The sequence below is a fragment of the Giraffa tippelskirchi genome, chromosome 9 (assembly GCF_054371585.1).
Source record: "Giraffa tippelskirchi isolate mGirTip1 chromosome 9, T2T-mGirTip1v1.2.pri, whole genome shotgun sequence".
NCBI lineage: Eukaryota > Metazoa > Chordata > Mammalia > Artiodactyla > Giraffidae > Giraffa > Giraffa tippelskirchi.
This window is the reverse complement of record NC_137283.1, coordinates 39,259,600-39,286,252: the sequence shown is the minus strand read 5'-3', so window position 1 is coordinate 39,286,252 and position 26,653 is coordinate 39,259,600. Positions and strand designations below refer to the sequence as shown.

Genomic DNA, 26,653 nt, shown 5'->3' with positions numbered 1-26,653 from the left:
AACAGGAAAAAGACTCAAAGCCATCAAAAAGAAAATAATAACTTATGGTTACCAAAGAGGAAAAGGGAATAGGGATAAATTAGGAGTCTGGGATTAGCAGATACAAACTACTACATATAAAATAGATAAACAACAAGCTTCTACTGTATAGCAAAAGGAACTATATTCAATACTGGGTGCACGCGTGCTCAGTCATGTTCGACTCTTTGGGACTTCATGGACTGTAGCCCAGTCTGTGAAATTATTCAGGCAAGAACACTGGAATGGGTTGCCATTTCCTACACCATATTGTTCAGTGACCTATAATGGAAAAGAATCTGAAAAATATACAGATATACAGATGTATAACAATCACTTTGCTGTATACCAGAAACTAACACAACATTGTAAATCAACCCTACTTATAAATAAATAGTGAGTCTTTGTCCTGAGTGCAAAAGAAGCTGTCAAAGGATTTTTCCTGGGGATGAAGTGAGGGATCCTGTAATTAGATTTGAGTTTTGTAAAGTGTTCTCTGACTATTACAGAGAGAACAACCTGAAGAGAAGGTAAATAAAAGTTTAGATGAGAAATACTGAGAGCTTGATTTCAGGCACTAGCATTGGAAATCAGAAAACAAGATGGGCTTTTGAAATTAGGAAGTAAAACTAGCAAGAACGACCCTGTGAAAGACAGTAGTGAATGTGAAGGGACGAAGGATACTCTATAATATCACCATCTACGAAGAGACACATCCTACGATAAAGAAGGACTACAAGAAATAATGTCTCTGGGTTATGAGTGTGACTAAGTTTATCAATTAATTTTGACTACTTCAAAATAACCCATAATGGTAGGCAAATTAAACTCCCTGCCACTGCAGTTACAGATGGAAATTTTATTACTGAATAATGATGTATACATAAATCACAATTGTGAATCTCAGGAAGAAACTTTGAAGAAGTAGATGAATTTTGACATAGATTTATTTAGAAATTAAATTTGAGTTTTCTACTTTAATATGTATCATCATTTTAGAAAATATGTAAACAAAAATATAACTATATAGACACAATCCTAATGATCATCTCAGTGGTACTAAAAAGTACCTCAACACGCCAATCACTCTGCTCCTTGAGTTAGCTCAAATTCTATTCCTCTTACATAAGATTTGGAAAATAATTATGAGGGCTTTTTTGTGTGTCCTAAAAGTTCAAAGAAGAATTCCAACAATCTTTGGTGTAATGGCTCATGGAAACACAGTTTAACTTCTGAAACAGACAACTATAAGGCACAGTTGTCATCTGTCTAAATTCTGTGTGCTTGGTTTAAAAAAAAAAAAAAATCTTAATTCTACACCTGGCTCAGAAAGCAGACATGGATAATTTTCATAGAATATGCCCTCATACACATACAAACACACATACATTTATCTGTGGTGCAACTTCTCCTCAACAAACCCACAGAGCAGACATCTGTGGTATCCACCAACAAAGCTTCTATTCCCACCCAAATTCTCTTAGGATACCTGTCCTCACTCATAGCATACAGTTCTGGTAGGCAGTCCAACAAAACACCTCACCTGCCCCAGGCAAGAGACTCAGGACAGGCCAAACAGATGGCCTGCTCTGGGAATCCGACTCTTGACATTTCTGAGTGATCCCGGGATGTGCATGGCTAGAGCTGGATCTTTTCAATGGCGCTATCCTGAGGAGACTGACATTTCTGCAACCAAGATGTCCAGAGCCACCCCAATTTCATTTATTTCTGAAGCCTGCCACTGTTCAGCTTTCCCTTTGGATTCTGTGACCTGTTTCCCATAATTTTCAATCCATTCTTTTTACAGAAGTAGAGGTTGATTCTCAGAGAGGATAATTAAATTGTCCAAAGTCACATAGATAAGAATGCTTGCACTGGGATTCACATTTCTGTTCATCTGATCTCAGATCCATGATCTGATATGGTCAGTATACTGCTTCCTCCTGTCATATTTCAAATGGAATTTGTAAAAAGACCAGCAACATTTGTTTAGTGCCCTAGTGTACTGCTTACAACTTCCAATGAAATGTAATTACATCAGCTATTTTGCCATTTGTAAGTGACAGGTGACTTAAAAAGCATGTCCACTTTAACTAGTCCTCTAAAACCATTTATATTTTCCTATCACCTTCAGATGACTTTTCTGTAGCTGTCTTACTAACTCAGAACTATCTTTCATCCTCTGTTGACAATAATAAGTTTCAATTTCAGAGATAACTGTCCAGTGAGCCCTTTAAACATTATGGATAAGGTTTTCCTTTGGAAATGGAGATAAAGAAGACATGATATTTGTTTTCATTTTCTGACAGATTCTTCTTGCCCTGAGTACTGCATGTGCCTGGTTGGGAGAACTACTAATTCAACCCTTATCACCATTACCACTTACAGACATGCCAATAAGAGAGAGAAATCTCAACTACTTCAGGCTATAGCTTTGTGAGGTTGACCACCAAGAAAACTCATTCCCAGAGTCACCAGTACTCTTATTCCCTGTCCTTCACACCTTTGTCTCCCGACAGTCAACAGTTGCTACAATGACAGCTCTGATAGCAAACTACTGTGAAAGTCACAAAACCACGGTCAGGAATGAAGAATGCAGGAGATCTAGGGTAGAAAAGGAAATCGGATGCCTGAGCAGAGCATCTTCTTAGTGAGAGGGAAAGACTGAGTCAGCACTGAAAACCACGCACAGTAAGGCTAGAATTTATGGGCAATGTCTGCAATACATGATTCATCTGAAATTCAAATCCAATTTCACATATTCTGTAAGCCCAGAATAGTCCAACTGTCATTAAGTTTCTACAAGAGTTTGGTTAAAACAGTCACGCTTCATATTTTTGTTCTTCTTGCAGGGATTTTGGGACCCCTAGGAATTCTTACCTCTTTCACATTTTATTTTTACACCTTGAATTTGCATAGAGTTATCTGCTCAGTATAATGACACCCTTTTTGGCCATTATCTCTGTCACTTGTTGTAAAGCCAGTCAAATACCTACCCTTCCACTAGAATCAGTGCCTAAGAACTGGACTGGGCAGAATTTCATTCAAAAAAGAAATGCCATGGGACACAATAAAGACCAGGCTTCTAACACAAGAATATCTCGTGCAAGTGCCAATCCTAGTATTTACTTGATGAAATGCTTTGGGCAATCACATTACCTTTCTGAACCTGCTTATCTCACAATATGGATAATAATACCTAATCAGAATGACTGCTCTAAGAATTCAAAATAATAAATGTAAAGTTTTAGTGCAATGTCTGGGCACATGGAAATCATGATGATACTGCATTATTAAAAATTCAACGAGAGCCTTTATGTAGCATGTACTGTATGTATGCTGTGGATTCAACTGTAAATGATACAAGGATGATCCCTAACGTCTCAGATCTTATACATCTAATGTGAAAGACAAAACAAGAACTAATTCCCATAAGAGATGAAAAGTGTTCTGATAGGGAGATTAAAGGTTGCATTTTTATTAATTATAAAATGCATATACAACATAGAAGTTAAGAATCTGAACTCTTTTCAGACAATGTGGGTTGTAGTCCCGTATCTGCCTGTTAATATCAATGTGACTTTGCAAAAGAACTTTCAACAGTGAAATAAAAGATAGTAGTAGGGACTTCCCTGGTGGTCCAGTGGTTAAGACTTTGCCTTCCAATGTAGGGCATGTGGGTTTGATTCCTGGTCAGGGAGTTAAGATCACAAATGCCCAGGGCCGAAAAACCAAAACATAAAACAGAAGCAATATTGCAACAAGTTCAATAAAGACTTTAATGGTTCACATCAAAAACAAAAAGATCTTTAAAAAAGAAACTCTAATAGTAACATTAAAAACTAGCATTTTTTATGAGAATTAACAGAGAAAACATTCAAAGTACTTACAACAGTGCTGGATTAAGTCTTTGTGACCCCATGAACCGGAGCCCACCAGGCTCCTCTGTCAATGGAATTCTCCAGGCAAGAATTACGGAGTGAGTTTCCATTCCCTTCTCCAGGAGGTCTTCCCAACCCAGGGATCAAACCTGGGTCTCTGGCATTGTAGGCAGATTCTTTACCGTCTGAGCCACCAGCGAAGCCCACTTAATCCTTCAGTAAATGCTAATTATAATTACTAGCACTACCACTATTCTGTCAATACTGAGCTCTACCAAAATGATCATCACCCTTCAGAATACCTTTTTCTGAGCAAACTAACATTTCTTCATGTGTTTTGAGCCATTCAAGCTGTAACTAGAACAAAATCTAAGGTATCTCTGAAGATACTTTCAACTCAGACCACTCATCTTATTTTCAGAAGTTTACAAATGTTGGTGTTGTAACTGAAATTATTTTGAGTGTACTGTGGGATTGTAAAGTAAGAAATAAGAGGGTTGCAAATATGAAATAGAGTGTGAGAGTGGACCTCCCCCCACAGTGCTGAGTTTTAAAGATGGTATCGGTATGAACCCATAATTTAGATTACACACATACACACATACGTATTTTCTAATCCTTTCCATAAAATGGGCCTACAAACAACATTATCCCAGTAGCAGTGAGCACATCCAGCATCGAGATCTTAGTTTCTAAACATCATTATCTACTGAAACGAGCCACAGTGCTTTGGAAACTGCTAATTCCAGGTCTGCAGCAGGGAAAGTATAATATGAACTTGAAACATTTTGTGCCAGAAAATAAGAGATTGCTCAAAGACTGACTGAGATATGTCAAAAGGGCACAAGAAGTTGTATCGGGGGTATCTGTTGCAAAATGGAGTTAATTTGTACACTGAAATTATGTAAACTATGGATTATAATATCTTGAATTTTAAAAAACTTGACTAGGTGAGCAGAGACAAAGTTAAAAAAAACAAAGCGAAACAACGAGAGTCAAGTTCTTCCTTGCAGAAAAATGCTATGTATACCTATGTGAAAGTTGCTCAGTCGTATCCGACTCTTTGCAACCCCTTGGACTATACAGTCCATGGCATTCTCCAGGCCAGAATACTGGAGTGGGTAGCCTGTTCCCTTTTCCAGGGGACCTTCCCAACAAAAATGCTATAAAATAAATGTATAAAAAATGATAGATAGCCAACACCTTGCTAAGTCCCATATTATGGCTCAGGTGAAATTATCTATGAATGCTAAAACTAAACTACTAAAAGAAAATTATTGGGGAAAAGACATTCAGATTTGAGTTCATGTTGCCATAAGCCTAGGAAAAAACAGCTTGTTTTGTAGCCATGGTAACAAGCAGCTTCCAGAATCAGACTGAAGCCTATTCAAATGACCCTCTTTTGCTAGTCAACCAGTTACAGGCTTTTGTTGAAAGTCAGACACTCAAAAACATACTCACATACCTCCAAGTACCAACTAATCAACTCAATTTCTCTCTCACTTAAGTAAACATGCTTCCAAATACCTTATCAATCCACTTACAGCTACAAAAATCTACCAATCCCCCATGCCACACTCCCTAGTTTAATCAGCTGAGAGAGACTGTAGTTGACTAGTACAGCTCTTCCTTACATAAATTCAACTCTATCTTTTTATTTTAGTGGTAGTCTGCACCATTATCCCACTAAATATTAAGAATTTTAAAAATGTGTGTTTTTTTTTTTTTTTTTACAATTTGAGAGTCACCATCTACCCAAGGGGTCAAGTATGGCAGTACCAACAGTAAGTAATTCAACTGGCCAGATATGAGGTGCCCAGGTATGATACAGTAGTAAATAGAAAACATCACCTATTTGGTGTCCTTGCCAGAAATGTTTGACCTCCTCTGAATGATGAGAAAATTATCAGATAGATCAAGAAAGTAAAATATTACATGGGACAACTGTCCTGGAGTCTTTAAATGATTTAATGACACCAAGAACCAAGGGAGGAGGTAGGGACATTTTATAGATTAGAAGATACTAAGAGGATTTAATAACCAATTGCAATGAATTGACCTCGACTGTATCATGTATCATGAGGAAAGAAGAAAATGTGAGCAAGGGAAGTATGTTGTCATCACTGAATTGATTTGGATTTTCTGCAGTAATGGTGGGTGTGGTTTTATAGGTTATTCTTGGGAGATACAGGCTGCATTATAGACTTGCAAAGTGTCTTGATGTCTACAGGACGTTTTTGTTGGATGGTTTGGAAAAAGGGCAAGTCTGACTGCAGAGAAACACTGTGGGTGTTACCAAGAAGGCAAAGTTAATGAATTTTGATTAGAGAGAAACAGGTGATCATGCAATTGTTTTTTTTTCCCCCCAACTTTAAGTTTAACATTTTAAAATTCTCATTCATTTTTATTTTGAAAATTACATTCCCAGATATTTCCCTGCTGCCCCAATTTCTCACTTACTATCAAAATAAATCTGTTATGCTGCAACTGTTTTTGTAAGTCAGCTCCTATCTTTATCGGCAGAAAGTATGGTCCAAATAAGCAAAGTCCAAAATATTTAATTCACAAAATGATTTTCATCACACAATTAAAAAAAAAAAAAAAGACAAATGTTTTTCAGTTTAGAATAGCTGAGATAAGATTCTCTTTGGAGTTTAAATATTCTCCAGTCTTTATCACAGACATTTTATTTCTAGTGTCAGTTATGTCACTGGAAGTCAGTGAGAGGGGAATCTTCCTTGATCCCTCAGTGGAAAAGGAGGCCATCTGGATGCATTTGGACAGATACCCAGAGATGCCACGGGCATCAGTGGACCCTGAGGAGTCTCCCTCTGCCTCCTGCATTGACACTAGTCTTTAGTGTTTCCATGAGGAGTCCCTTGTGGGAAGACCAGCCTTAATCTGACAGAAGGGCATATGAACAGAGGCCACCTGGCAGGAATGCAGCTGGTTGCCACATCCCCCAGAGGGGACAGGGGATGACTGAAGAGAAGATAAAACAAGGCAGACGAGAGGGTGGGTGCTACAGATGAACAGACCAACCACTGCTGCCTGGAGAAAAACCCCCGTCCTCGGAGCACAGGACTGTGGTTTGAGAAACATGCTATTAGGCAAAGGTACTATGACTCTAGTGTGAGCTAGAGCCATGAAGAAAGACAACCGTGTGCTCTGGGGTGGGAGGCAGCTTTGATTACAGCAGGCAGGAAGGCTGCAGAGCCTCCTGCGTGCACAGGAGGTCCTGTCCCATCCCTGGTACCAACTATAAACAGCAATACTTGATATGGTGGCCAAGAGAGGAAGGAAAATCTATATGTTTATAGGATGTGAATCACAAACAACTGAGGGAATTCCGTGGGGGAGGAAGGGTGAGAGCTTTAGTATTTACGGATTTGCAGAAAGAAAAGGCATTCTGGTGGCAACCCCACCCCAAAAGGAACTAACCACACAATTAAAAAAAGAAAAAGTCCACTTTCATAGACCCTGTCCTGCTAAGGAAAATAGACTAAAAAGGGAGGTTCAGACTTTAATAATATTCAAAAACAGGAAAAGGAAAACTTTAAGAACCCTGTGGAATAGTATGTCACATTTCAGTCTTCTAGAACTCTGGTAACTCCTTAGAAACCTAACAAAATAGCTAATATCTGACCCTTCATACATTCCAGGGCTAGAGCAGGAAATGGCAAACTCACTCCAGAATTCTTGCTTGGAAAATTCCATGGGCATAGGAGCCTGGCAGGCTACATACAGTCCATGGGGTCGCAAAGAGTCGGACACAACTGAGCGCACACACACATATACATTCAATGGACCATGTAAGCATATTATATATGTTAGCTCACGTGATGTTCAGAGCAACCCCATGAGGTAGATACCATTACCCCACCTTAAGCATGAGATAACTAAAGCAAAGACAGCTTAAATAACTTCCGGGTTGAGAATCCTACCCATGAGGAGCTGAGCTAGGATTCACACAGATGCATGGGCTGCAAAGCTTACACTCCCCCAGTCCTATGGCTACTATTTCTGTGTTCCAGACCACTATGCCCTTAGGAGATAAGCTTTGTGAAATTAAAGCAGCACTAGTGAGGACAATAGGAGAAACTAGAGCTGAGGCAAAGGAGTGGCTGCGGAGGAGCAGTCCACAAAACTTTCAGCCCTCATACCCCATAAAACTGGTGAAAATGATTGACAACACCAAAGAGCTTGTGTTCGTGTGGACTGTCTATTGATATTTAAGTAGAAATTAGAACTGAGAAAATATTATCTAATGATTCAAACAATAAATCCACATCATGTTAACATAAACAATATTTTTATAATAAGCACATTTTCCAAAACAAAAATACTGCTTTGCAGAGTGGCAGTGTTTTACAGTTTTGTCAAACTCTCATGAAGGACCTTGATGAAAGCCTACATTTAGGAAAAATCGTCTAACTCAAAGGCTACTTTATAATAAAGCATTGAATATCTCATGTAATTTACTGAATAGTGAACTAAGTGAAAAAAGGAATGGTGGTCTGGGTTGAAGAGTATCGGTTGCTGATCCTTGTGACTGTGTGGCTGACTGGGAGCTGTGGTGGCTGCCAGCGCCCAGCATGACAGAGTGTATTGCTAGTCTGGGAAAAGATCACACTGAGAATTCTAAATACGGTCTCTACTGAATGTTTATCACTTTTGTACCATAAAACTCATAACCTGAACCATCTCCAGTCAGGGACCGTTGGTGTTATTTTTTATAGAATGAGAAAGCACAAGTCTGCTTCTGGAAACAGGCTATCTGACGCAGTGCCCCACCCCAGTCTCTTCACTGATAACTTGGGAATAGCAATCTCTACCTCCTTCAAAGGGCTGCCAGGAAGATAAAGTGAATTTTTAAAGCATGCCTATGAAGTACTATGAAATTCGTGGTGTTAGTAGACTAAAAAAGAAATTTTTTTTTAAATGCAGAAAATAAATATTTAACTGATCTTTGCATAGAAATGCGTTGTAAGCTTAAAAGAACTGGAAAGCCTCACAGATGATACAGTTGACAAGCTTAACTGCAAAAAAACTGAAATCTCTGTATGTAATTATCATAAGCAACTGAAGAGGATGAGTCAAAGTAGGAATAACATTTGCAACAAATACAACAGGGAGAGGGCTAATTCCTAGAAGCTTTCTGAGTTTTAATAAATACACCAATAGGACATTAATAATTAAATCATTAAAAATAATTCATAAACACACTGAAAAGTTCATCATATTATCAATTAGGTAATTTAAATGGAAAACAATGACATATGTAAAATCTATCACATTGGCAAAGGTTAAGAGAAGCCCCTACATCTTAAACTTTTAAAGTTGAAGAGCACATTTTCATGTGCTGCTGGTATAAAACAAATTTGGGGATATTTGTCAGCTTAAATACTGCATAACATTTTATCAAAGTGATTCCAGTTTAAGAAATTTATCAGGAATGTGACCGAAGATCTTTCACTAAAATATTCCTTACATGTGGTTTGAATAGTGAATATTACAGTAGATCCATATGGTACACTAGAATTTCATTGATAAAAATCTCAGTGTTATTAAAACATCAGAAAATGGCAACAATACTTAAAAATCAGGTTATAAAATATTTATCTTTCCTAAAGAAACACAAAAAAAATAGGAAAAAAAATTAGATAGAAATAAACTGCAATTTTCGAAGGGGTTGTTTCTGGGTAATGAGATTATGGATAGTTTTTATTTTCTATAATGGAAAGATATTCTTATAATTAGAAAAAATAAATGCAAGATTTAAAAATCTGTTATACCTGATATAAACTAGATTGCTTTTTACAGAGACATAATTTAAACAAAACATTTATTTAGCCAAGCAATTCATTAGCTGGTTACTAAAAGACTGCAATAAGAATACTGAATGCTTTGAATATAGGTTAACCTCTTTTCTCAGTAACATTTTAGTAGTTTCAGAATTCCATGAGTGCTGAGTACCTACTGCGTACCGATTATTATATTCAGGACACTGAGAGGTAAAAAAAAAAAAAAAAAGGCACGAAGAAAAGAAAGAAAAGGGGGGAAAAGAGTAGTTTTACTGGAAATACAGTGAGTCAGTTCTGGGCCCAAACCACTCCAGCATGTGTAGGTAGAACACTGCAAAACCAAGGACTATTGCTTATCAGCAAATTGGTAGCAATCTTACTGCCCTGAGGCTTGTACAGAGATGCTTCACTTAAAAAAAAATCCATTAAAATTAGTTCAAAGAGTAAGACACAAAGGTGGTGTGAGGGGGTCATTTTTCAGCGTTGCGTGTGAAGGAGAGAGATGTACACAGTAACTCCCATCACAATTAATGAGAGTGAAGCATCCAGACCCCCGGTTTAGGCTAAACCCCGGGAGGATTTAACAATCCCCCCGGCAAAGCAACTCTCAGCCATGAGTGAACCCCAGGATTGCTCACTTACCTATTCTTCCCAGGCACTAAAGACAGTAGAAAATAATTTTTTTAACCACATCTTACAGGGAAAAAAATAAAAAGGCTCATAAAATGTCAAATTCTCATCATTTTGCAGGTTTATTTTAAATCCTGGGTATTATTTTAATGCCATTCTTAATTGAGTAGTTTAAAAGTGGGTCTTGGGTTATTCCAATTGCTATGTGATATTCACATAGAAATCCAGAAATTAATTTGGTTTAAGCTTCAGTTTTATGAACTTTGGGCCACAATTAAATGGCACCCCTTATCCAATCCCAAGCCCTTGGTTAGCCTCAACGTGTCAGGATAATGACAAAGAAAAAAGTGTCATTATTATGCCATGCTTTCACAGCCAAATCCATTCATTCTTCTGACTTGCACATCATCTTGATTTAGTCCAGGAAGCTATCTTTATTTTTAGATTAGAAAAAAAAAGATGAACTCACTTGACTAGAATCCCCAAATGGAACTAAAGAACAGTTCTCCAACTCCCTGTCCCAAATTCACTGGTAGTTTCAACAAGTATAAGTGGTTCTGCACTGGAAGAGGGTACACAAAATATTAGACCCACTATAGCAGGTAGAGTCTTTCTCCTCCCTGCATGTTCAATGATGCCGGTCACAGGACAGGAAGAGAGCCTCTCTAATCATCATGATCTTTGTTTTCCATGGTTTGAGTTCTACAGTGGGGTCAGGGAAGGCCTCTGTGAGGAGGTGACTACATAGGGACTGGAACAGAGCAGATGAGAACTGGGGGGGCATGCATGTGAGGGTCAGAGGGAAGCTCATTTCTGGTGAAGACAAGGCTGGTGCAAAAGTCCAGTGGCTGAAACAGCTCACTGAGGCAAGGGCCAGAAATCCAGGAGGCCAAAGTGGAGACTTGAGATGTTATTCTAACTGAAAGAAACAACCTCTGAAAATCTTAAAGCAAGGGAATAATGTGGTCTAATATCTATGTTAAGAAGCCCATGCCAGCTGCTGTGTGATGTTAGATTGAAAGGCAGAGGAGGGAAGTGGTTGGGAGGTGTAAACAAGGAAGTAGAGAAGTGATCGTGCCTGGTCCAGGCAAACTTGGGCAGGGGTGGTGAAGATGGTGAGCAGCATTGTACGGATATGTTGAGGATGCTCCCAATTACAAGTTCTGGCATCACTTCCATAAGGAAAGAGCCACAGAAACTACAACTGATCCCTGCTGTTGGTCACGTTTCTGCACTTCCTAAACAATCAGCCTATTTTTACCTCAAGGAGAGCATCTCTCTCTCCTTCCTTAGGTTGGTGCCAGAGAGTTCAGGGCCAACTCTGTAACCCATCTCTGACAATTTTATGGACATTTGGTATCTATTTCATGCACTACTTTCACTTTTGGCTCCATCTTACTTTTCTTATTTTCTTTTTGACTCTTGCTTGTTTGCTCTTATTTTTAAAGCACTTAATCTCACTATCTCACTACACTTTATTAGTCAACTTAAGTCATATTCTAAACACTTTCAGGAAGTAACCAAGTAGGCAAACTGCCTCAGTGATGCCCTGGTTACTGCATAAATAACAATAAATCTAAAAAAGGCTTTAATCAAAGGAATTCATTAGAAACAGAGATGTATAAATAAGTATATATGTAAGAGAACCTGTATGTGTGAGAAGCCAAGAAGAAGGGGCCATAAAAATTGATTGAAGGACTGAAGAAATTGCATACACACTTGCCCTAGACTCCCCGAGGAAGGCAAGATGGTGAAAAATAAAATTTTGGGAAACTGAAGTTCGTCATCTGCTGAGATACCAAACCCTGTTTAATTTGTGACATTTAGGAGGATATTAATTATCACCTCTGACACAGGGCTGAGCCAAGAAAGGCTGGTTTCACTGGCCTGGCTGGAATATACACAGAAATCTTCAGCCACTGTGCTGGGGTGGACAGAGGGAAGATATTTTTTTTCATGCTGAAATCACCTGTTAGTCCTCTCTCTTGGAGCCATGCACTTGGAAACAATAAATTTCAACTATGCATCCACATGTGAGTGTGTGCGTGTGTGGAGATGTGTAAAAATTCAAGCTGATGCTCCTAACCACCATACTGAATTGCCAGGTGTAAAAATTTATCACATTATTCCACTTGCTAAGTGAGGACCCTTGTCATTTTTAGGTTTTAAAGCTAAAAATTTCAGATAGTCAACCACAGTTACTCATTGAACAAATATTTACTGATTGTCTGTCACATGCCAGGCACGTGGGGATGCAGTCATGAATTCCCACCCTCAGAGCAATTCCCACTTTCACAGAGCTTGCATTCTGGTCAGCCTGAGACACAAACAAGTTATATAGTAAGTTCGAATATGATTAATGCCACAAAGAAAAAGAAAGTAAATGTGGTACTGAAACCTTGAAGAGGAAGACCATCCCGAGATGACGCTTGCGTACAAAGTGTGTTCATCAGTCCAATTTCAGATTAAAATTTCCAGTCCCATCTAACACAGATTTGAGATGGACCTTGAGCAATTAGAGCTCTCTACCAACTTCTCCCCCACTCCTGAGACTGAGCTACTCTGGGATTGGAGGCGGAGTTCTGTGTCAGCAGGTGAAGAGCGGGTTTCCCTGGCCCTATTCTAGTTCCATCTGCCGAGAGTTTCTGCAAATACGGTGGTCTCTGCATGGCTCAGAATTCGCAGAATTGAAGGTATTCAAGTTCCACCCTCACTCTATCTGCTTCTGAGAACCCACTCACAAAAGGATGGTCATGTCTCCCTTTATAACTTCGCCAGTGGTTTATGATCCAATCACTTTCTCATAGGCCAGTGTCTCAGTTGGAACAACGAATCCACCTGACCAGCCTTGTGGCACCTACTGCTGATATTCATGGGTTTTTATAAGAACCAGGGGAGGTATCTGTGTGTTTCCTCCAGGGGCTGTGGAAAATTGGGATGGAGTAGAAAAGTTGCTCCCATCTTTCTCTCAGGAACATTATTCTTCTTGCCCTGCAAAAAGCCTCTCCTGATCTCCTTACCCACTACTCAGAAATAGGCAGATGAGAAGCAAGCACTGGTCTATGTTTGGGTGCAATCCTAATCTCTGTAGGGAAAAGGGGAAGCCTCCTAGGTCCTAAAGAGCCTGTGCTTGCACTGTGCCCCCACTGTGTAGATAGCAGTGTCAACACAGCCTGCAAGTGCTGCTCAGCCAGCATCACACCAAGGAACAAGATGCCAGCATCCTTTCCTCAAGGATGAAAAAAGCCCCTACTCAGGACTTTGAGCACATGATACTTGGTGGGGGGTAGAGGAGGGGTAGGAATAATCACTCTAGAGAGAGGTAAGAGGACAGCCTCTCAACATCCTTCATTGCACTCTACTTCCCCTGACCACTTCTCCCCTTACAAGGTTTGTGAACGTGGAGGTGGGATTCAACAGGTGGGTCTGGTTCTGCTGCCACCATGAGAGTGTGGCTGTCTCTCACACATGGGTATCTCACCAGAAATGATGTCAATCTTTCTGTTTAGGTTCACACTCCAGTAAGCTGCAGTCCATGGGGTTGCGAAGAGTCGGACACGACTGAGCGACTTCACTTTCACTTTTCACTTTCATGCATTGGAGAAGGAAATGGCAACCCACTCCAGCGTTCCTGCCTGGAGAATCCCAGGGACGGCAGAGCCTGGTGGGCTGCTGTCTATGGGGTCGCACAGAGTCGGACACGACTAAAGCGACTTAGCAGCAGCAGCAGCAGCCAGGGCAATATGAGGAAGTCCCACTCAATGTCTGTTCCAGCCCTGAATTTCAATTTCATTATTGCAGCTATAGCTTCATGACTTAAAAGCTTCTAGGAGTCATTCGGTCCCTAAACAGAATAGAAAATACTAACTAGTATCATATTAATAGATGCCAGCATCAGAAACATGCTTCAGAATTTAATGTAATTTCTGTTGATTCATTTTATCTTGACACATCTTATTTAATAAATTCAAAAGCAATCATCTTTGGTGAATGGAAGGGGATCGTGGTTTACCGTTAAAGTATTAGCACTCAACAGATGATTCTTAGTTTCAACAAATCTTTTGAACTAGAAATAAATCTTGAAGATGAAAAGATCTCTTGGTAACTACAGCCATTTTAAAACCTATTAGAAAAGAAAAAATGTAGAGAACCAGCTGAATTTCACTCTTCCTGGACTCATCTTACCTGGAAGTGAATTCTGCTGCTTGCCAAGCAAGGTGTTTGGCCCCCCACTCACAGCACTGCAGAGTCATGCTTAACCACATAGGTTTTTCAGAAGTCCTCAAAGTTAGTCTTATGCCTAAATGATGATGATTACAACCAAACAACAAAGATACCAAAATGGCAGCAAACATTATAAATGATAGAGTGTAGACTGACTACAATATAACACTGGAAAACAGGAATAATGGGGATGTTTAAGACTCCAGGGAAAAGAACTCCTCAAAACACCTAACCAGTGGTACAAAAAGGTTTGTAGCACATGGGACAGCAACTAGAAGTGGCAGAAAGAGCAACAGAATGAGGATCCAGAGTTTTAGGTGAAGTCTTGACTCCCATGATATATGGCCAACACTGGCCTGGGACTCTGCCTTCCCATTCCAACTGGTCAGAGAGGATAGAACAAAACAGTGACCTCAACAATGTGTTCCTCATCATAAAATATTATTTAATTCACTTATTTCAATTTCAGCATTAGCTGAAGCTCCAATACTCTGGCCACCTGATGTGAAGAGCTGACGCATTAGAAAAAACCCTGATGCTGGGAAAGACTGAGGGCAGGAGGAGAAGGGGGTGACAGAGGATGAGATGGTTGGATGGCATCAATGACACAAGAGACATGAGTTTGAGCAAACTCTGGGAGATAGTGAGGGACAGAGAAGCCTGGCATGCTGCAGTCCATGGGGTTGGCAAAGAGTCGGACATGACTGAGTGACAACAACAACAAAAACGTTTTTCAATTAATTTATTTTTATGACATTATTTTCAATAAAAGATATATGCAAGTTGAATGCATGTATATACACACTCTTCATCCCTACCACATTCACACACATGAGAAAGACAGACCAAGAAAACACTGCCTCGATCCTTTCCTGCTACAGTTCAGTTTTCCCCTATAATGGTGTTAGGCGGTTACCATTCCATTGTGAGCAAGACAGCCATTTAAAACAAAGAAAGAATTTTGTTGTTTTTAATTCATTGGTGACTCTGCTATTATATGCCAGTCTCCATGGTGTTTAAGAACAAATACCAGGCTTGAGCCGTAGGATGTAAAGGAAGCTTCCTCCTATCTGTTCATTTCTAAAACCAGGGCTGTAACTGAGTGCATCCACTGGCATGCCCATTCTTGTTATTAAAATATTATAACAGTTCTGTCCATACTGCCTCCTGGGAGCTGCTCACACTTCTCTGCCTCCTCCCTTGGGTCTCTCCAGATCTTCCCACAAAGCAGAAATTAACAGGATAATGTTGTGACAGAGCAGAGAACTTCCAGGAATTACACCGACATTAGGACACTGGTCACTGCTATGTGTCATATTAACTGCTGCATCTAAAAACAATTCTTCTGCCTAAGACATATCCAGCCATATCCCTGATCCCCAACTGGGGGTCCATCTAAGCCAAGCCAAGACTCTTGAGGCATATTTAAAGCCTGGAACAGAAATCTCAGGAAAACAATTTAGATTGCAAAACTAGTTCAGATATCTACTATTACAGAGAGTTCTGAGGATAAGGCCAATTTAGGATTTGTGCCCAAGAGCTATTTGCAAATTTATAGTTATTTTTTCAGTCGATTAGTTTGAGAAAGGAAATGGGAGCTAAGTAAATAAATTAGGTCATTAATTTGCAATAAATATAAATTAATTATGCTAATTCTAAGACTGGAACATATACATAAATTATGTATATATAATAAACAAGGCATACACATAAGACTCTATTAGAAAAATAAAGCCATCTTGACTTATTGTGTTGTGGAAAATCCATGTATATTCATTCAATAGATTTTAACAGTTTTGATATGTGTATGAAAATATAGGATAAACATTAAACTGCCTACTGATGTTCTAACAAATCTATTTTCATTCCAAATGGAAATTAGGATATATTTTGCATTATCTGAGTTAATTACATGACAGTTCTTGTGAATAATGATGTATTATTCCATTCATTACTTCTAATTATGTTCTGTTACAAGTGCAAGGCTGGCAACACCATGACCAGCTTTTTCCTATTGCTCACAATCTGATAGCTTGCATGGGAAGCAGGTCAAAAATATGCCTGGAATATAATGAACTAGTTCAGATACTGTTAACCATGACAATTAAAAATTACCTGAGGAAAGTTTCACATGAAAATAAATAGAAATGGGGAATGGCATTCCATATAGGATATTCATTTTTGCATTAATATGAAGAATATTCAAAGTGTTATTTTAACACATATAATTATCATCCCACCATTTGCCAGAGCTGGAGACAGAGCATCTCCTGTTCCCTAACTCACTCTCTCTCTCTCTGTCACACACACACACAAATAGGATTATGTTCTGTGGAAGATTGGCAGGTGGCAAAGATATCTTTTTCTGGTTGTAAAATAATTCTGTGGGCTTTGTGCAATTCTAAGAGAATACAGAAACCTCCTAAAAGCTCTGATTAAAAAGCCGTCAGGACTTTCCTCCTCAAATGCATCACTATGGTCAAGCCGACTCATCTCATACCACTCACAGTAGGTCCTGAAGCTAGAAGGTAAATCCTATTATGGAGAAGCAGTCAAGGTCAAAGGAAAACAGTCACAACTAAGGAATGAAGTGCAGGGGCAAAGTGAACCACAAAATCAGCACTCACCAGTATCCTCACCAACCAGTAGGCTGCAAGGAGCCAGGGAGAGACAGTGGACAGCAGGAAGAGGGCTGGATGAAGTCTAGAGACCAGTGTGTACACGCCTCAGCACACTGTTTCATGGGTGAGTCACCTTTATTTGAAGTCACCGGGGCAAAATATATAAAATCCACACATTTTTCTCCATCCAATTTCAAATGTTCATTGCACGCACGTGCACACACACACACACACACACACACACAAAGAATCTATTAAACCCTTCAGTGTCAGGTGCCAACAATCCATCATTCTGTCTATAATAAAAATAAAGATGCCAGTCTCAGCTCCAAGAATGAGAAATAAATCCAAGAGAGAAAGAGTCTTGGCAAGGAGCCTTTCTACTCTGCTACCCATGGCAGTTACTGCCCACTGCCCCTGCATACAGCCTCAGAACCTCAGAATCCTACTCAACACTGTGAGCTCACTATCAACCCAAGAAATAGCATTTGAGATAACTACATTTTCTTTCTGAGCAGTAACTCCTCAGATGACAAGCCAAGATAGATGGCAGTCACACACGGTTTGTCTTGTAATGGGGGCTGGCAGGATCCTCTGTGCTAAGTTCTGGACACTGAAAAAAGATATCAGTCAATTTAGTGCATGCCGAAAGCATAGAAGAGCTATCTGTGTTCCTCCTGACGAATGCCATCAAAAACTGTTCGAGCTAGAGGCAATGTACTCTACTGACCCAGAGGTAGGCACACGTTTATATGGAAACCTTTCCCATAGAAACAGCGTAAGAACACTCTGAGCAATCACTGCTGCTTGCAGATCTTTTGGACACAACAATCTACCAAATAAAGTCAAGAAAAACATGGCCACAAGGAAACCAACTTTTCCCACTACTCAGCTCAGGACAAAGGGTGTATGCTCAGCTTTGAATACATCTCCTACAGTATTTTAAGCTGGGTAGTATACAACAGGCTCAAAAACGGTGAGGGGGTGAGGGGGATGACATATGCTTAGGGAAATTTCAAGAGCAAAAAGGTCTATCTTTAGTAATAAAGATATTAAAATAGTGCTTGCACTCATTTTATTTGTACAGGAAGGTTTTAAAAGAAACTTTTTCAGAAATGAAAAGATCATGAGATCACTAATAACTGCAGTTTCCTGAACAATTAAAGAAATTCACAAGATTACAACCTACTCAGGAAATGACAAATATTTCTGATTTTTATGGAAGGACTAAAAGGGCACTTTTATCTATAGCATCTATTCGGTAAGAACCACTGTTCAGTAATGAAGCTATTTTTATTATCTGTTCCTTTATTTCAAGAATACTCAATATGGCAATGGCCTGAAAACAGAACACTGCTCGCTTAGGGAGGTAAAATTTTGTATTAAAAGGCAATTACCAGATTTTCTTTTTTATCTATTGAAGTTGGACCTTAGAACACAATTTCCCTTGCACCAAACTTTTGTTTCTAATATGTCAGCAGAAATGTCCTTTAAGTTACCTAGTCTAATTCTTCACAAACACACTTTGTAAGGCTGTCCTCAATGTATCATCCTAGCGTGGCTTGGCCCTGATAACATTCTGTGTGTGATGCTCCTGCTTAGAAGAATCTGCTCTTTTTAATAACAGATTCAATAAACTGTTGACAAATGATTTGTATAATATAGTATGGCCAGCAAGCAAGGTTTGTTTCTGTCATTACACAATGCATTCAACCTGTCTACAAACGTGGCCATGTTCCCCTTATGTCAGAGCCCCATATGCCATGCTGAATAGCAATCCAAAGATCAATACACTGTCTGCTGAGAACTACAGTACATAACAAATGAATAATTTTATTTACAATAAAAGCCCCAGTCCCCAAATGGATTCCACTAATGTTCAAATTCATTTTTCATGCTCAACTCAAGATAAGAGGTAGACGTAGCCCGATGCAAGGGGAGCAGAGTGGAGACAAGTATTAACCACATTGACTCAAATGTTTTCAAGCCACAAACAATAGCTGGGCTGCACCAAGTACATGAATAAAATGTTCTCTGTGGAATTCTGAAGGTGCAACCTCCAAAATGCTTCTCTCTCCAAGACTCCGTGAAAAGCATTTTCCAGAAACAGGAAATTAAGGGATTAAAGACCTTCAGACATATGCTTCCAGAGTGTTGCACCACAGAGGCCAAAGCCTATTCAATCAACTTTGAACACTGTTTGCAACAAGCAGAAGTGTCTACTCTAGGTGGGGACGAGGAGGGACGAAGTGGCTCTTCTGAGAATGGAAGCAAACAGTCTTGCTTCAGAAGCATATCTGCAGCCCCTGATATGAAGGTTATTTTCCTCCTCAGGAAGGTATAAAGTGAGCCAGTGAGCAAAGTCAAAAAGAAAAGAAGGTTGAGGAGTGGGGAGAAAAATGTTAACAGAGGACACAAGTTCAAAGATGACATTTACAAGCCTCTTCTGAATGGCACATTCCCCAGAGGCCACCTCAACACTCTTTTAAAAAAGAAATCACCAAAAACACAAAATAGAATTTTCCAGTTCACAACAAGATAGCAATATACTGCCCTTAAAATACAGACTCGTCCATTGGCCAATTAACACACAGTCAGAAAAAAATGGAAAAGAATCTCTTCCCATCTGCCATCAGTCCATTCACTGCATTTAGACTTAACACAGGACACTCATAACAGCAATGTAAACAGGAATATAACTGACAGAGCATGCAGGGAAAGTTGGGAAAATCAGGTTGAATGAGATACTAATAAATCTGGGATAAAATGGTGACAAGACATGGCTTTGTGCATGGGAATACAGGAAAGGCAGGATCTCAGTATTAATTGAAACTAACCACAAGCTCCTGATGTTTACGTATTCACTTTAAATTCAGTCAACACAATATTCTGTGTGCTAAGAAAAAGAGACATACTAAGAGTAGATTTTGCCCCCACCTCTTCCCAGGAATGCAACTCCACACACAGATAAACAGAAATTAACACAGCTCTGGTCTGGGGCAGACTGGGATTAGTGTTTGGCATGGTGCCTGAAACACAGTAGCTCAGTAATAAACTGTTGAATGAATCAACATGCGAATAAGGAATCAAGTATCACAAAAAGGATGAAATATTTTTTTTTTCCCTAAGAGGGCAGGATAGGTATCAAAGCAAGCACTTTAGTTCAAGTGAAAAGGAAGGGAAGGGCCTCGAGGTGAAGAGGGAAGCAGGAGGAAGAGTTTGGGTCAGCAGGAAAAGGGAAATACAACACTTGTTTAAGGAAATAGCTGCAAAGTGGGGAGGGTGAGTTAAGATAATGAAAATCTTTTAAAGAGATGCTAAGAAATTTGGAATTTATCCTCAAATTGGAAAAGACCCTGATGCTGGGAAAGATTGAGGACAGGAGAAGAAGGGGACAACAGAGAATGAGATGATTGGATGGCATCACCAACTTAATGGACATGAGTTTGAGTAAACTCTGGGAGATAGTGAACGACAGGTAAGCCTGGTGTGCTGCAGTTCATGGGATTGCCAAGAGTCAGACACATCTGAGCGACTAAATAACAATTCTCAAATAAAAGGATATTCATTATATTCATCAGTGATTTTTTGCAAAGGAATAGGAGAGTGGTAACATTAGAGCTGTGGTTTAGAGAGAGCTGTAGGCTGGGTTGGGGACGTCAGAAGACCGAGAAGACCCACAACAAGGGGCTTATTTAGGGCAGGCAGGTAGAGCACCGCAGAGGACGGGTGGGCAGGCAGTGACGGTCTGCTGCAACCATTTCACCATTTATTTTATGAAATGTTAGTAGGCAGAGCTGTTCACTGTTTCAATTTCCAAGTCACAGGACAAAAGAGTATTACTTCAAGCAAGCAAATGAGTAACTTATTAAGATTATTCTCACAGTTGTCACCTAAGAGAGTTTACCAAGGTAAAGTAAAATAAAAAGTTTCAGAATCATCATATAAAAAGGATTGCTTGAACCCATTATCCACTGCCCCTGAAATTACTTTAAATGCTGTAGACGTAAAAGAGCTTTACAGAGGGCACTAATTGTACCGAGTGTGCCATTCTCAGCCTTGGAAAGAGCTGAGTCCTTCTTGCTACCTTCCAAACAAACTGAGGTTGTTGATTTTAATACAATGCTCCCCTTGTCCTTGGCATTTACTCAACGAGGTGATAATCAACCAGGACTCATTTTCAAAATGGCAATTTCAGTGCCATCTGGAACAAAACTAGTCATCATTCACTAACTGCTCACTGTTCACTATAAATATTTTCCTTGAAGCAGACACCTCTATTTCAGTTCAAACACATATATGACCCAGGTCTTACACAGCACACTTTCAAAGGTGGTTAAAAAGACCATGAAAAATCAAGTTTCTTACCGTCAATATAGGAGCTAAAAAAAAAATCAAAGTTCATTCCATTATTAACTGTTTTTAAAAAAGTGCATCTCTACAACCTCATATTCTGTCAGTCCAAAGCATTAAGATTTGTTTATCTAAATTCACATTTTCATCCCAAATTCCCTCAGTTCTTTGACAAAAGTCAATTAAGCATTGAAACATGTATATTATCATATGTGAAACAGAACACCATTCCATGTTCGATGCATGTGACAAGGGCTTAGGGCCGGGGCAATGGGATGATCCAGAAGGATGGGATGGGGAGGGAGGTGGGTGGGGGGCCCAGGAAGGGGAACACATGTAAACCCATGGCTGATTCATGTCAATGTATGGCAAAAACTATTACAATATTGTAAAGTAATTAGCCCCCAACTAAAATAAATTTATAAAAAAAAAATAAAATAAAATAAAGGGAGATGAAAAAAAAAAAAAAAAAAAGTCAATTAAAACTGACACCCAAAGAGAGATGGCATTTAAACAGTATCCTTTTGACACTGGAATTCAACATTTTGCTTAAAAAAATATTCCTCAAAGGAAAAAGGCAACCACAGACTGGCAGCAAAATCAAATGAGAAAATAAAATCCCTGTTATTTCAAGAGCTTCAAGGTCTTTTGGAGAAACTCAATATAAAATTGTAACACAACTTAAAAACTGTCGTTTTATAGGAGCATTCTACATCATTTAGAGTTTTTACTTTAATAAACAGAAGATGAAATTTTCTGGTCTTATATACTTATAAAATTAAATATTTTTATAAATTTAAAAGTTAAATATTATCCATAAAATATATATTATTTACTAGTTTATTGATATTATCATCATCATTATAAATTTATGAAATCTATTTAGGTTAAAAGTTCAAATCAAGAAATTTGGGAGTCTACCACAAAAACCACAATTATCTTTTGCTGCATGTTTTATTAGTAGCTACATGGTCAAGAAAGAAGATTATTCATCAAGTTTTCAATCATTTTCAAAAATCCCGTTAAAAAAATATAACTCACTCTTGGAAAAAATCTTGACACCTTTATATACTCAAAATTACTGAGAAATTTATTTCAAAGTAGAAGCATGTCTCAATGTGGAAATGCTTATTATCTTAAAATACAACATTTCATACTTTGTTGCCCTCTGCATAGTAAATTAAGTTGGAGGGGGATAAAATTTTTGAAGAGTTAGTACAAATGTCATCCACATACAGTCATGAGTGATACTTTCAACAACATAAAAATAACTCTCCAGAGCATTTCACCAAATTCTGCCTCTCCCACTGCAAAGAATAAGCTTCTCCTGAAATCGACGGTCAGAGGGAAATAAAATAACCCAAACCACCAATGGCACCAGACAATGATCTAGAAGCTGGGATGTTTTCCAAGAGAAAATGCTATCTCAGACTCTAACATAAAATATATATATATATTTTATAGTATATTTATGTGTTTGAATGCAATTAAAATTCATAGCTTGAATGATCTCCAAGAGATAAAGAAACCAAGCCAGTCTCATATCTTCATGTAACACCTTACTTCCACATCACAAGTGTGTCACCCAATCTCTTATCTTACTATTAAAGTGCACACTTGATACCTGAAAACAAAGTGCTAAGGATATTCATTGGATCCATTTTAGAAGCACCCATTTATTTACACAGCTACGACAGTGAAAAGGTCAAGCAAAAACTCACCTCCAAAGCCACAGTTGCTAAGCAACTCTTTTTCAGAAGTTCTGCAGTGTTGATCAAGCATATTACTGGTGCCACCAACTGGATTCAGAATAAATGTGAATATTGTCCTACCTGGTTTCTCCAAAGGGGGAGGCAGGAGGATTCCTTGCTTACCTTTTTGATCGGATACTAGAGGTTAATTTCTGTGTCAGTTTGGTCTGTTTTCTCTCTTAAAAAAAAAAAAAAAAAAAAAAAAAGGATACGTCCAGGTACCACAGGCTTCCTGTTCACCAGGGCATAGGACAGTTCTGTTTTGAGAAACACCACCGAGGGCTTGATGAGATGCTGGCCAAATCTGAAAGACATTTCCTCAAGTTGAAGTCTGGAAGAGAAGAGGATGTAGAAAAGGGACATTCATCAAATCCCACTGAGAACCTCAGATCATACACAAATTTGAAGAAAGCAGAGTCTGTTACTACAGATTCTTAGCTATCAAGAAGGCATCATTGAAGCTGCCGCACATTTAATGTTCACTAAGATGTATTCTGGGGAAGTCCTCTTAAAATACCCCACTCTCCCTACCAGCGTTGGATTTAGTGTTTTCAAGCAAAAGCTCACACACAGACAACAAAACAGTCTTCTTAAATCCCTCTGCTCTTCAAGTAGCCACCTTAACTCAAATACTCTAGGTCCAATCTGTCAGGTACTGTTTTTAACCATCTGTTTCATCATGTTTGCTATGCTGAAAATTTTCATGGTTAAGCATTGAATATAAACCTTCTAATTCTTAAAGAGGTATCTCTGGGGTCTCTCGTTTCTCAAATGGTTTTATCTTTGTTTATCTAAAAGCAATTTATAAAAAGTACAAACACTGTTTGACCTTGTGTACAATTACAAAAACATGTGTGTACTCCCAGAGTACTATTTGAGCAAACTTTCAAAAATTAAGGAGGAAAAAATCTGAGGGAAAAGAAGAAACAAAATAGAGTTCAAAATGAAAACAATTCCTGGTTGATGCAGAGGCAGTATGGAGCAAGGTGGGTGAAGTGCTTCAGATCCTTGTTCCTAGGGAGGGCCACAGGCTGGGCTTGGGTAAGAAGATGGGAAAAAGCACGATTTGACACTTGACATACAGGGTACCAAGGAATGATTTTTTATGAGTCAGTGTCTATACATGACAGAGTTTCTTTCTGAATGAAAGAAAATACACAACCACCTTGGGAAACCACTTTGGCTTTCTAATTCAGGAACAACCCTACTACAAAACTGATGAAAACTGAATCCTCATGGGAAAACAGAAATAGGATTACAAAAAGGATGACATAAGAAAATGGAGGACTGTTTTACAAAGCATACCAATAAATGTGCAGTTGCTTAATGGCTCTAATGTTTTCAGTGACTGAACAGTTACAGAGGGCTGTGCAAAATCCACCTACTTTAGAAGCACACATATAGCCAGAATTTAACACATTTCAGATACAAAGGAATAATATAGATCATTTGCATCAATATACAAATACTGCTTTCTAGAACATCAACAGCCTCAGATATGCAGATGACAACACTCTTATGGCAGAAAGTGAAGAAGAACTAAAGAGCCTCTTGATGAAAGTATAAGAGGAAAGTGAAAAAGCTGGCTTAAAACTCAACATTCAAAAAATGAAGATCATGGCATCTGGTCCCATCACTTCATGACAAATAGATGGGGAAACAGTGGAAACAGTGAGAGACTTTATTTTCTTGGGCTCCAAAATAACTGCAGATGGTGACTGCAGCCATGAAATTAAAAGACGCTTGCTCCTTGGAAGAAAAGGTGTGGCCAACCTAGACAGCACGTTAAAAAGCAGAGACAAAGGTAAGTCTTTGTCAAAGTTATGGTTTTTCCAGTAGTCATGTATGGATGTGAGAGTTGGACTATAAAGAAAGCTGAGCGCCAAAGAATTGATGCTTTTGAACTGTGGTGTTGGAGAAGACTCTTGAGAGTCCCTTGGACAGCAAGGAGATCAAACCAGTCAATCACAAAGGAAATCAGTCCTGAATATTCATTGGAAGGACTGATGCTAAAGCTAAAGCTCCAATACTTTGGCCACCTGATGCGAAGAACTGACTCATTGGAAAAGACCCTAATGTCGGGAAAGATTGAAGGCAGGAAGAGAAGGGGACAACAAAGGATAAGATGGTTGGATGGCATCACTAACTCAATGGACATGAGTTTGAGCAAGCTCTGGGAGTTGCTGATGGATAGGAAAGTCTGATATGCTGCAGTCCATGGGGTCACAAAGAGTGACATGACTGAGCAACTGAACTGAGAACAACTCTCTCATAAAAATGAAAGGTCATTGTGGATATTGAAGATCATCTAACCCAGAGGTTTTCAAGGTGTGTTCCCTGGAGCAATAGCATCAACATCACCGGGGGAAATTAGAAATGCAAATTCTTGAGTCCTACTCCAAAGCTACCAAACTGGAAACTCTGGGAGAAGGGCCCAGAATTCTAAGCTTTAATAAGATGTCTGGATGATTCAGAACCACTGGTTAAACCCAATTATTCTCCCAATCTCTTCCTAGAAAATCTTTGCCAGGTAGCTGGCTAGCCTATGCTTGAATATACACAGTGATATGAAATTCACTAACCAATCCTTTCCAGATAACCAGCTTCAGCAATCACATAGTTGCCCTTCCTACCAAGTCCACCTTTCATCATGGATTTATGGTTTGATGGATCATGTGAAACAAGTATCATGCAAGTGGAAGTGCTTTAGATATTTGAAATTAACCTGTGTTTTTTATTTCCCCCCGTTTTTCTAGAATGAGCATGCAATTCATTTCAATCATTCTTCAAACAGCATTGATTCAAGTTCCCTAAAGTTACCTGTGTATTTTTGCTCCCTTAGCATCCACTTTCCGTAGTTCTGGTCATACCACCGTAATTTCTGTTTGGGTAGTATCCCACCATATTCCATATGTTGGGTTCTTCCTACTGCCTGGTTCTAGGGATGGGAAAGTGACCCAGGCACCCTTAGTCCTTTGTCACATGACTGATTCAGGGGTGCTCACAGGAGAAAAAAATGAACCAGCCAAAGAAAGGATATTCATGAGAGGATGACTGCTCATACTATGGGCAAAGTGTTTTCTTTCTGCTTAGTTGCCCAACTGATAGGATGTGACCTTGAAAGAGCTAAAGAACACCCTAGAAAGAGTCTGCCTCTTATCAGAGCCAACACAGAGGCCAGGAAAGCCAAAATACAGAGAGCGCCCCATACCTGATGACACTGGCTGAGCATCTGAATCTCGTACTTCTGAAAGGACTAGCGTCCGTGGACTCTGTTTCCTCTAATGGATAATTTTACAGAGTTGACTTAAGCATACACTCGAGTTGATGAGCTACTACTGCCAATCCATGAAAGACTCTCTTCTGGTTTT

General features: G+C 39.1%; 1 protein-coding gene across 27 annotated transcripts in view; it reads right to left on the bottom strand.

The window, feature by feature from the left end:
- FHIT (fragile histidine triad diadenosine triphosphatase) overlaps nucleotides 1-26,653 on the bottom strand; it is a 1,651,033-nt gene that overhangs the window by 787,865 nt on the left and 836,515 nt on the right. For 26 of the 27 annotated variants that reach the window (XR_014063952.1, XM_081524685.1, XM_081524680.1 and 23 more), the window contains one exon: nucleotides 23,495-23,613. Coding sequence is in view for 25 of the 27 variants with exons in the window: in XM_081524669.1 (XP_081380795.1) it covers nucleotides 23,495-23,613 (119 nt within the window). In the remaining 2 variants the exon portion in view is untranslated. Of the gene's footprint in view, nucleotides 1-23,405; nucleotides 23,461-23,494; nucleotides 23,614-26,653 lie in introns of those variants that run through there. The other variant, XM_081524706.1, reaches the window with a different exon arrangement.